Source organism: Dreissena polymorpha, chromosome 2, assembly GCF_020536995.1.
Source record: "Dreissena polymorpha isolate Duluth1 chromosome 2, UMN_Dpol_1.0, whole genome shotgun sequence".
NCBI lineage: Eukaryota > Metazoa > Mollusca > Bivalvia > Myida > Dreissenidae > Dreissena > Dreissena polymorpha.
This window is the reverse complement of record NC_068356.1, coordinates 80,506,068-80,516,606: the sequence shown is the minus strand read 5'-3', so window position 1 is coordinate 80,516,606 and position 10,539 is coordinate 80,506,068. Positions and strand designations below refer to the sequence as shown.

At 33.6% G+C, this 10,539-nt stretch overlaps 1 protein-coding gene across 4 annotated transcripts in view; it reads left to right on the top strand.

The window, feature by feature from the left end:
* LOC127867759 (uncharacterized) overlaps positions 1-8,399 on the top strand; it is a 16,320-nt gene extending 7,921 nt beyond the window's left edge. For all 4 annotated transcript variants that reach the window (XM_052409138.1, XM_052409137.1, XM_052409136.1 and 1 more), the window contains exons 2-5: positions 1-92; positions 1,077-1,235; positions 1,817-2,303; positions 2,847-8,399. The exon at positions 1-92 is cut by the window's left edge. In XM_052409138.1, coding sequence (XP_052265098.1) covers positions 1-92; positions 1,077-1,235; positions 1,817-2,303; positions 2,847-5,527 — 3,419 coding nt within the window. In that variant the 3' untranslated portion in view covers positions 5,528-8,399. The remainder of the gene's footprint in view (positions 93-1,076; positions 1,236-1,816; positions 2,304-2,846) is intronic.
* The last annotated feature ends 2,140 nt before the right edge of the window (positions 8,400-10,539 follow it).

Below are 10,539 nucleotides of genomic sequence, written 5' to 3'. Positions count from 1 at the left end.
TTAGTATCATGCTGAACTGCAAATGGTTTGAACAGTATTTCTCCTTCAATATATCACCCTCGCCTCCTGCCTCCGCATGTCTTTTGACGAAGGTTTGTTGACAAAATAAATATATTTTACATAAATAGTAATACGCAATCGAATTGCAGGGTCAAATAATACCATTAAGTTAAAAGCAGTATTCGTCAAAATATACATTTTAACTTTTAAAAATACAAAAACAATTGTAAATGGATTATTAATTTGTGTCAATTTTAAAATTGTTTCATGAACAATTTCTTGCACGTGCATTTGTTACATCAACAGTTATTTAACTATTTAATTATTTGTGTTTATGTATTCAAAGTTAATATTTCGAGTGTATATATTGTACTAAATTCGTTACAGCTTCACATAGTCAAATAGTCCGCGCCATCTAATCATCCTTGTGTCGGCATTTCTGTATTGGTCTGGTTTTGGCCGTGACCAGATTTCTTTCCTTAATCAAGCTAATATAATTGGAATAACTTAGGCCGCATAGATTGGTAAAATAAATATTGTTTATTTTTTTTTCGCATACAAGTCCTTTATTTGCTCACGAAAGATCGTTATGCCTCTGATATTAATGAAAATCAACATGTACATACAACTTGACGTCGGTTAAATCCGTTTGCGGCAAGCGTCAAAAGTCTATATTTTAAGAAGACTAAATTGTTTTCAGTAAAAAATAAATGTCATTTTTATTAAGTTTTTCAGGTGAATGAATTTATTTTATGACGACTGTATCTTCAATGATTAAATGCCAAGATTTCTCTTTTTTGAAAACAACAACAACACATATTCATTTGCAAAATTAATGTGTATTTACTAAGCATTGAAAGAATTGTTTGACGTGGAGGTGTCTACAACAGATATTTGCGACAAATAGCAGTTAAAAGTATTATGCTTTCAAAGCTTTGAATACCGAACCTGATTTTACATTGTTCAATTCAGAATTGATATCCAATAGCATGTATTTGTTATAGTGGAAATACTTATTTTAGTAGATTACTTTAAGGTGTATGATACATTATCCTGTTTTATTTCGGTATATTAAGGCTCGTCAAATAGGTAGAGATGTGCGCCACACGTCCAACTGCCAGGTCACAGATTTAAATCTGAAGAAAAATATCCATAAATTGACGTTGCTACTCTCCGACCAAAAGTACCTTGCAAACGATCCCGACGCAAAAGTATCAAAAAGCAAATTGATTTGTGTAAGTAATAAAAAAACTGTCGTTGTTGCATGTTTGCTTGTTACTATAGATTGAAGCCGTAGTTTGTTACACAGATTAATGTAAACATACTTATACTTATTTTGTTTATTCGATGCTTTTGCAATTGTTGACAAGTTACAACTATAGCGGAACAATTGGATTACCAGATAATCAAGGGTACCTGAATTGTTGACGTCTTTTGTCTTTACAAACCAGTATAAAATTATATGTAAAATCTTTAAGATAAGTCATATTTAATGCAATTAATGGATATGACTGAACTGGTTTAATTGGTTAAATTTGCCATCATACTCGGTTTTTTACAAGTGAATTTAAAAAGATAACATAACGAACTGGTTCGTGCGTTCTTTTTAATTACACGCGCATAGAAGTTTCCATTCAAGTCTTACAGGAATTAGCAGAAAGTATTATGCAGGCATTGTGCTGTTGAAACCGGGTATATTGCATACATGTTTGTAAAATATTTTGATTTTTTTTTATGTTGTTTAATGTATTTTGCTACAATGTTCATTTACACTGAAACAATAATAATCATTATAATACCGTTTGCCCGTGTTTAGTTGCAGAATAACCAGCCTTTTATACCGACAGAAGAATTAATTGAACTTCTCAAAGATGCACATAAATCTCTGATAAATTTAAAGAAAGCAGAGGAAAGACTTTCGCACAAAGAAGAAAAAACACTAAATGAAATAAACATCCAGATGCAACAGCAAGCTAAGGCTGCATGTGAGCAGGTTTCAAGACAAGCAGAAAGGGCTCAAAATGAGATTCAAGCTGCTACGGAAAAAAGTATTGCGCGAATAAAGAGGAAGGCAAATGAAGAATTAGAATTAATTTCCAAAGAGGCGAAACGTTCTCTGGATCAGTTGCATGTTCTTATTTCTACAAGTGGTGCAATGTACGATGTTGACGCAGCTGCGTACACACAAACACGTTTAGGTGCGACGCAACATGAAAACCTCACCAAACAAGATTTTGAAAGCCGTCATCTCAGTAGAACAGAGACTTTAAAAGACCATTCAAACTACAAACATGAATGTGAAAGTATGCGACCGATTTTGACTTCAATAGACATTATGTTACTCATTTTTGTTAAATTATGCAATATGTACACTCGATTTCCCTTTAAACACACTTAGACACAATATGAATATAAAACTGTGAGCACTTTGTTTCAATAAAGTATATGTAACATTTTAGCATTTTATTTGACACAAAAGTGTCTAATCTAAATTAACTTAAAATAACTTGCATGTGTATGTGCACACAGAAATAATGTTTGATTATTCATATCAGTGGATAAGTTTTCAAATCTATAAAATTTATTTCTCGATTGACCTATTTGGCACAACTGAAATCTTCGCTGAAGGAGGTCGCATATGAATGAACCTAATATTACGGACATTTTCTGACATCCTTACGAACCTTACATAAAACATAAAGTGCAATACATGATTGACTTAAAACTAAAATTAAATTATACAGTTTTAAACGAAACATAAAGATTTTTTAAAGGCATTTACACTATAATGATGTATTAATACTTATTAGAGATGTATGCAAATAATTGGTCAATATCTTTTGCAGATTTTCGCCGAAGGTTGATACAACATTACCAAGATTCACTCAAACATATGCCTTTATCCTCGTTTAGTATGAATGAATCAAAGCCAAGCCGAGGAATAGAGAAATTGTTTGCCAACCGTCGTATTTACAAAATACAAAGGCACAACGGAACGGATACCCTTCAACCATTTGTACAGAGGATTGAACACGAAAAAAATCTTGAAATCACATGTTACAAGGACCTCATCTATACAAACAATAAATTAAACCGACAAATTGTGATTCAAGGAGAGGCTTGTGTCGGTAAATCCTCATTTACTGCTAAGTTAGTTTTAGACTGGTGCATTACATATAAGTCAACATCGAAGACCAGCGAACGACTTACACCGAAGACTTACGAACTACTAACTGATTTTACTGACATAGAAACGCTGAATTCTTTCGCCTTTGTTTTCTTTCTTCCTATACGAGACTTAGGTGCTGACCACATCATTACAAATAGTATTAAGAAACACATTATCGACGTGATCTATATTGAAACAGAACGAATAAAAGCATACAAACTCCTTAACAGAATTCTTGACACAGAGACGTGTCTTATTCTACAAGATGACATTGATGGCCATAGAGAAAAACAACCAGAACCTGAGAGGAATCCCAATCACAATCAGTGTACTGTCTTATCAACTGTACGCCCATGTCAATTGTCTAAGGAACGAATTAGAGGGACTAAAATCGACAGTCTTCTATTAATGGATGGGATAAAAGATCCATTTAAACTGTGCAATAAATATATGCAATCTCTCGGTAAAAGTGAGCAATACGAGGAATTCAAACAATATATACAAAGTAATGAAATTGAAGAGATATTGTCAAAACCAATATTTGTGACACACGTCGTTCAATCTTGGCTTGATGGTACACTTTCTGGAGGCTCTGTTTGTGAATTACATGCTACAATTCTCGACAGACTGCTTAAAAAAGCGAAAAACACACCTTGCTCTTTTGATAAGCCATCGGTCAAATGCTTCGAAAAGACGCGACATATCCAATCAAATATAGAACGAGTAAATAGTTTAAGCGAATTAGCTTTCCAATTGACATTCAATGAAGAAAAAAAGAGCTCTTTCGTTTTTAGCGCATCTCAGCTTTCAGGACAATGTTTGGATGGAGATGACATTGAGTTTGCATTGAAATCTGGAATTTTAATAAGGATCAATAAGTCACCTATGCTTTTGTTCGCTCAGAGGAGTTTTCGGGAATTTTTAGCGGCATATTTTATTGCAAGGAACGAAAACGTAATTAATGATTTCATAGCGCGATATTTGAAACAGTTTCCGGATGATATTCTCGACATTTCCGAGATATTCATTTTCCTATGCGGACTTAACATTCAAGCAGCTAATAAGCTATCATGCTTATTAAATGAGCAACCAACCGCAGATGGTTGCATTCAATTTCACTTAATGATTGTAGCTGGATATAGAGAAGCAATGGCAAATCACATAGACCAAAATCTTATTCAACTGAAGCTAAACTATTTTCAGTTTGGCCTGGACTCAGAGACAGCCAATTACATTCGTCACCGGATGTGTTTCTATCTACATTATTTCACTTTATTAAAATGTGTCCTACAAAGGAACAAATCAAATGTCAAGTCATTGGAAATAAATGATCAACATTTGACTTCCAACATGCACTTTCGATTGACAAACAAAGAACTGCAGGACATCTTATCATCCTCTCAGCATTGTCTTGAACACCTAAGGATTAGGTTTGGAAAGAGTACAACGGAAATAGATATGTACGATGTAATTGCACTGACTGATCATATAAATCTGAAATGCATTCAAATTAAATGCGCACGTAAATGCGACATTGCGAGGATACTTCGTGCACTCCCGCATTCGATTGAGAATATCACGCTAGAAAATGTTAAAATTCCCAAAAACGTGATTCGTCATTTTTTAACCAAACAAAATCAAACCGGCTTTATTACATGTACGCTAAATGAGTGTTCCATAACATCATCTGTTGAGTGTAGTCTCGACTCAAGCAATGAAGAACAAATGGATTCAGCATTGTCTAATTCGAAATCAGAATATATGCGTGACGACATATACAACAAGGTCAGTTTGAATTCATCCGAAGACTCTGTTCAATTCTATGAAGCTTTGAGAGGATTGAATATAAAAAGCCTGTGCGTGTCTAAAATAGAAAACTGTGAAAAATTATCGGAGCTGTGCCAAGAACTTAACAGTTTAGAAATATTACGAATAGCATCTTACAAGTTTGTCAACATGCTCTTACCACACACAGTAAGACGTCTGCATTATACCTTTTTTACTGCGTCTGATGGGGAACTGCGCGCTTTCCTATCCAAATTGTCCACATACTGTCACCCTTTAGAGGTAAGACTGGTGTTCGGCTATGAGAAACATACGGAAGAACAATTTAATGTGCTTAAACTAGCACTGGAGGAAAGGAAATTCGTAGGTGTTGTTTTGTATTCTTTTTCATTTGGTGACATTGACAGTTTAACAGAAAAAGATGTCGATGATGAAGAAATATCGTTTTTCAAATATCATTACCAGCTGCACCATAAAAAGGGTATTATTCAAATGAAACTTCATAGATTGTGTTCATTAGGTCCTTTGAAAAAATTGACAGCAAAATTTAAAACGAAAACTAAACATGACTGACATAGATGTTTAAATATTAAGACCACTTGCGATTGAACACGATATATGGCATAGATTATTGCATGCTACAATAGACTGTGTCGCCTCGTTTAAAATACAGACTGAAATGTGAACCGTGAATAGCACTTTAATAAATTGTTTTGATTTATAGTTTGTTTAATGTAGTGCTTTATAAAGTTTGGTGGATAACGTAGTATGCGTTCTGTAGACATGGCGTTGTTGCATATAACATGATATGTTTTTGTCAAGACAAGATGTTGTATATAATCTGATTATATATTATATAGACATTATGTTATTGTATACCGTATGTAATCTTTAGACATTATTATTTTGTTTATGGCCTTATATATATTCTTTAGACATCGTGGCATTGTAAATTTAACTAATATGTTTTATTTAGACATGATGATGTTGTATATAACATGATATGTATTCTTTAGACATGATCATGTTCTTCTTCTTTCGTTACAACACTCTTAAACAGAAGATTTTCTACCGACGCCAATTAGTTAAGGGGTGAAAACTGCACAAAAGAGCTCAGTTATGTGTTAATTAAAAATTATTTCATTGTAAGTTACTGCAAGTCGATAGGGTGGACAATAACAGACAAAGGATTAAGGGTTTTGAAAATTACGACAGTGGCTGCCTCATGGTTATGGGAAGGTAGTGAATTCCATTAGAGAACTGTTCTCGGGTAGAATGAGAATTTATGAGTCTTTAGAGGTTTGTATATGTCTAAAGCAATGGTTTCAATTGAGTATAGGTCGGGGTCGACAGAAGAAAGTAGGTTATGAGTAGGAATAATGGCAACTACTTGTTGGATAATTGTATATAGCACGATGAGACGGCATTTTGATTTGCGTGTTTTAAGTATGGGCAAATTCAGGGTGTCGTGCATATTAGTTACTGAGCTTGAGTTGCCCTGTTTGTGTGCTACACATCTGACTGCACGTATTTGCATTTTTTCCAGTTGATTCGTTTGAGCTTTCGTATGTAGGTCCCACATAGTGGTGGAGTTTTCTAATTTATGCCTGACTTTTGCTTTATAAGCATGATATTAGACGTTTGATTAAATAATAAGTTAATTTTTAGGTTATTGATAAGAAATCATAGTGTCTGGTTTGCATTATGTGTGATTGAGGTATTATCTATTTATTAATATATTTTGATGTTACTTTGGAGTGTTAGACCAACGTATTTACCGTGGTTTAATTTTTTAAGGATGTGATCATGTAGTTTGTATTGGAAGATTATACGATTTCTGTCTGCGTAACGCGGAGGATGTTACATTTTGAAGGTGGAACCACCAACCAGAACTTCAATATCTAGCTGTAGCTCATGGGTGTCGGAAAGTTTGTTGATATTTTTAGATGATAATATCATCTGCAAACTTATATGTCCTATATAGTCTACTGTATTCTGTGAACATGCTGTTTTAAATATACTTATATGTATTTTTTAAATGTCGTATAAAACATGAGATGTAATATGTAGGCATGATGATGTTGTATATAACATGTTATCATACCACTGCACAGATATATGTCTGAAATAACGCAGCGTGAAAATATTATTTATATCACGCCAACAGTAGGTTATTTCAGTCAACTGTTTTAAGTATGTCATATTGCGCGAATATTTTACATAATTCATATACGTTTTAAATTTTTACATTTAATATTCAGCTTAAAATGCCTATTCTTATCGTTCGTTTAATATATTATTCATTCTCATACGTGGTTCATGGTAGCTTTTTTAACTTTGTTTTTGTACGCGCTGTTTTTTTGTAGGCGTTTCTTCATTGTTTAAAAACTAGATGTTCACGTTAACAGGAAGTTGTTATATTAGACAATTTTTGGAGGTAGTTCATATCACTCGCAATCAACTATAGTCATCATTTTGGTACAACAGAATCAGGTACGACAAAAAACACACAATTTGATGCCAAGATGCAAGTTATAGTGTTTTTAACACAAAACGAATGTTGTCGTTTGTTTGCATGAACATTTAAGGGATTGTTTGTAGTTAGGCATTCAACGCCTCAACTTAATATACTTATAAAGAGACTAGGGAGCCAAGCACATTCCAACAAGTTTTAACGAAAAACCTATTTTAAATGCTGGCAACACATGGATTTGCACAAGCTTCGCCCGGATCAAATGTATATTCATTTACCTTCAGTTGTGTTCCAATATTTGTATTTGTTCCATAAAGCTCATGTAAAACATTAACGTGTTGACAATTTTTTTTTAACGAAAATGGCAAAACACTCCATATATTCCGATAATTTCTCGGTAGTTACGCTTCGTTATTTTATCACTTCCAAATACTTATTGCTTATAAAAATAACACGTTTTTTTCCCCATTAAATGTATATGTTCCTCATTTTATTTCTGCCATTTGTATAACATGTTATTCTTTTAATGCGACAAAAAATTGGAAAATGTGAACAGGTCTCTTAAATTTTAAACTGTTGTGTCAGACTATGTAAGCTTTTACGCTGTTTTGTAAATAGTTATTTTTAGGGTTTAAACTTTTAACATCCGATACTTCTGATATCGATACGTTTATATCCGAATTGATTAAATGTATCTGCATAATATGACATTTCATGATTTGCACTTTATATTTACTTGTATCCTTAGTTGTACAACTCTGATATGAGTCATCCATCTGTAATCGGTCTTTGAATCAAGTGAACTTGGCGTTTTGTTTGTACTACTTTACATTTAAGTTATTGCCAAATTTATTATGCCAAAAAGTAAACACTAACTTTATTTGTATTTCATGCGAGTTTCTGACTGCTGCTTGTTTTAAATTATGTAAAATTTACGCATTTTTTTGCATAAATTTGTGTTTAATTTTACCATTTTACAATATAAAAATTTAATATACTGTGAATTTGAATGTGTACATTGTGTTCCTGCATAATGCATAATTGCCAATAATTGCAAAACGTTCGCGCTACTTATAGACAGTAATGGTTTTACATGGCAACCATGGAGAATCTATGCGAGAATAATAAAAACGAGAGCGCCGATGGCGCTGAAAGCCTAGTTGCAAGATACAGGGTAAGTTGCTGCTGAAGTAAATGTTTAGGTCAAAATATACTAAATAGTTTCCTTATATGTTTCGATGTAAAAGCGACAACTTTGAGCGAAAATAAATACAACATTTTGCACATAGAGACCCCCATAACCATACCTTTTCTTGACGGGCATTCTTAGATGAATCGATTTAAGCAATAAAAAAGATATGTCATGTTCAAACCAAAAAATAATTCGACTCAAATCAAAATCGACTGTTTTTGCGCCTTTTTTTCGGCCGTTTTCTAGTGGATTGTAACCTTTTGCAGTGCCATTTTTTACTTCAATCTCCAACTTTATCCTATTTCGGGGATTTAGTAGTGAACACCTATGCTTACACTATCAATATCTCCAAACGATAAAACCAGAACAACAGTCTAAAGTGTATAACATGCCTTCGAGGAAAATATGATGATTTGTTTAGAAAGTACAGCCCTTCATGACTCGATTATTTAGTATATTGTAACCTTAACGATTGCTGACATCACGAGTGGCCCCCCCCCCTTGTTACCAAAATGTTCTATTTTTAGAAACGGGAATTCCAAATAGTGACGAATGTGAATGGTTACAAAATGACATAACTATGAAAATAAATACGTAGAATTACATTATTTCACGCATACCATTATGCAACCATCCGTTTTCTTTTCCGACTTGATACATTTACATATTTTACAGACACAACACTCGTCCAGAATTCGCGCGAATCCATTAAATCCGATGCCACATTTAAACCGTTAGCTCCACTCGTAACGTTAATTTCTGGCTCAATGTAAATCATTTTAACTTCAATTAACACATCTCTATTACTTTCAAACTCTACTTCATCAAATCCATAGAAAGGAAGGTCAGAATCCATGTCATAAATCAGAAAACATTCATCGTACTCCGCCATTTTTTACACATTTTCAAAGAATAAAAGTGCTTTATGCCCCACTTCCTGCTGAGAATATGTTTTAATTTCTATTTATAATTAACCGATGAAATGTTACATATCCTTAAACCAGGGCCTTATGAATTCAGTTATGTAAACATTTGACCTCTCACAGAACAGTAAACAAAGGAAATAGAAATTAGGTGTGAGGTCACTATCAACAAGAACAGAATTGTTTTACGAACGAAATTTGTTTTAGTTTCTTAGAAGGTTTTTTCACGTAAAACGGTCTTAGAAAAATTCACTTAAAACGGTGTAAGCAATATTCTTGGAAGAAAACGTTAGAAAAACGTTTCCAAAAAAAATTGTAAGAATTACCATATACTAAATTAAATAGATATTTCGTCTGATTTTTGATCAGGTAAGGCTTCATAATGGTCAACCGAACTATGTGGGTTTTCGAAATGTCGTATATACCATAAGCATAGGTGCGTTGCACCTATGCTAAAAACTTGAAAACGAAAACACTGTTATAATAGATGGGCGCACAGTAAACTCGTTCGTGAACCAGAAATATTCGAAAACGTAACCACCAAGCAATTCACGACGGCGCACAATACACATTCGCCCCTGAATAATAAATACTAAAAAACGTAAACACTAAGCCATAGACGTCAGGCGCGTAACTAACGTTCGTCCCTGAAACAGATATACTTTAAAACGTAAACCCTAAGCAATAGACGAAAATGGGCGCGTAATTAATGTTCGTCACTGAAACAGATACACCAGTACTTTAAAACGTGAACACAACGCCATAGACGAGAAGCGCAATAAACATGTCAAAGCATTGTGATGTTAACATTAGAGACAGTGTGTGAGATGGCCTTTTGCTGATGTTAAACTTTATCTAACAAGCGACCAGTCTTGCGGGACTTCGTTATTTTATGTTTAAATGATAAGCCATGAAACGCATTCGATAGAACATCATTTTTGACACTAATGCTAACATGTTAAAAAAATACATCAACAACCTTCTGACATCTGTATCT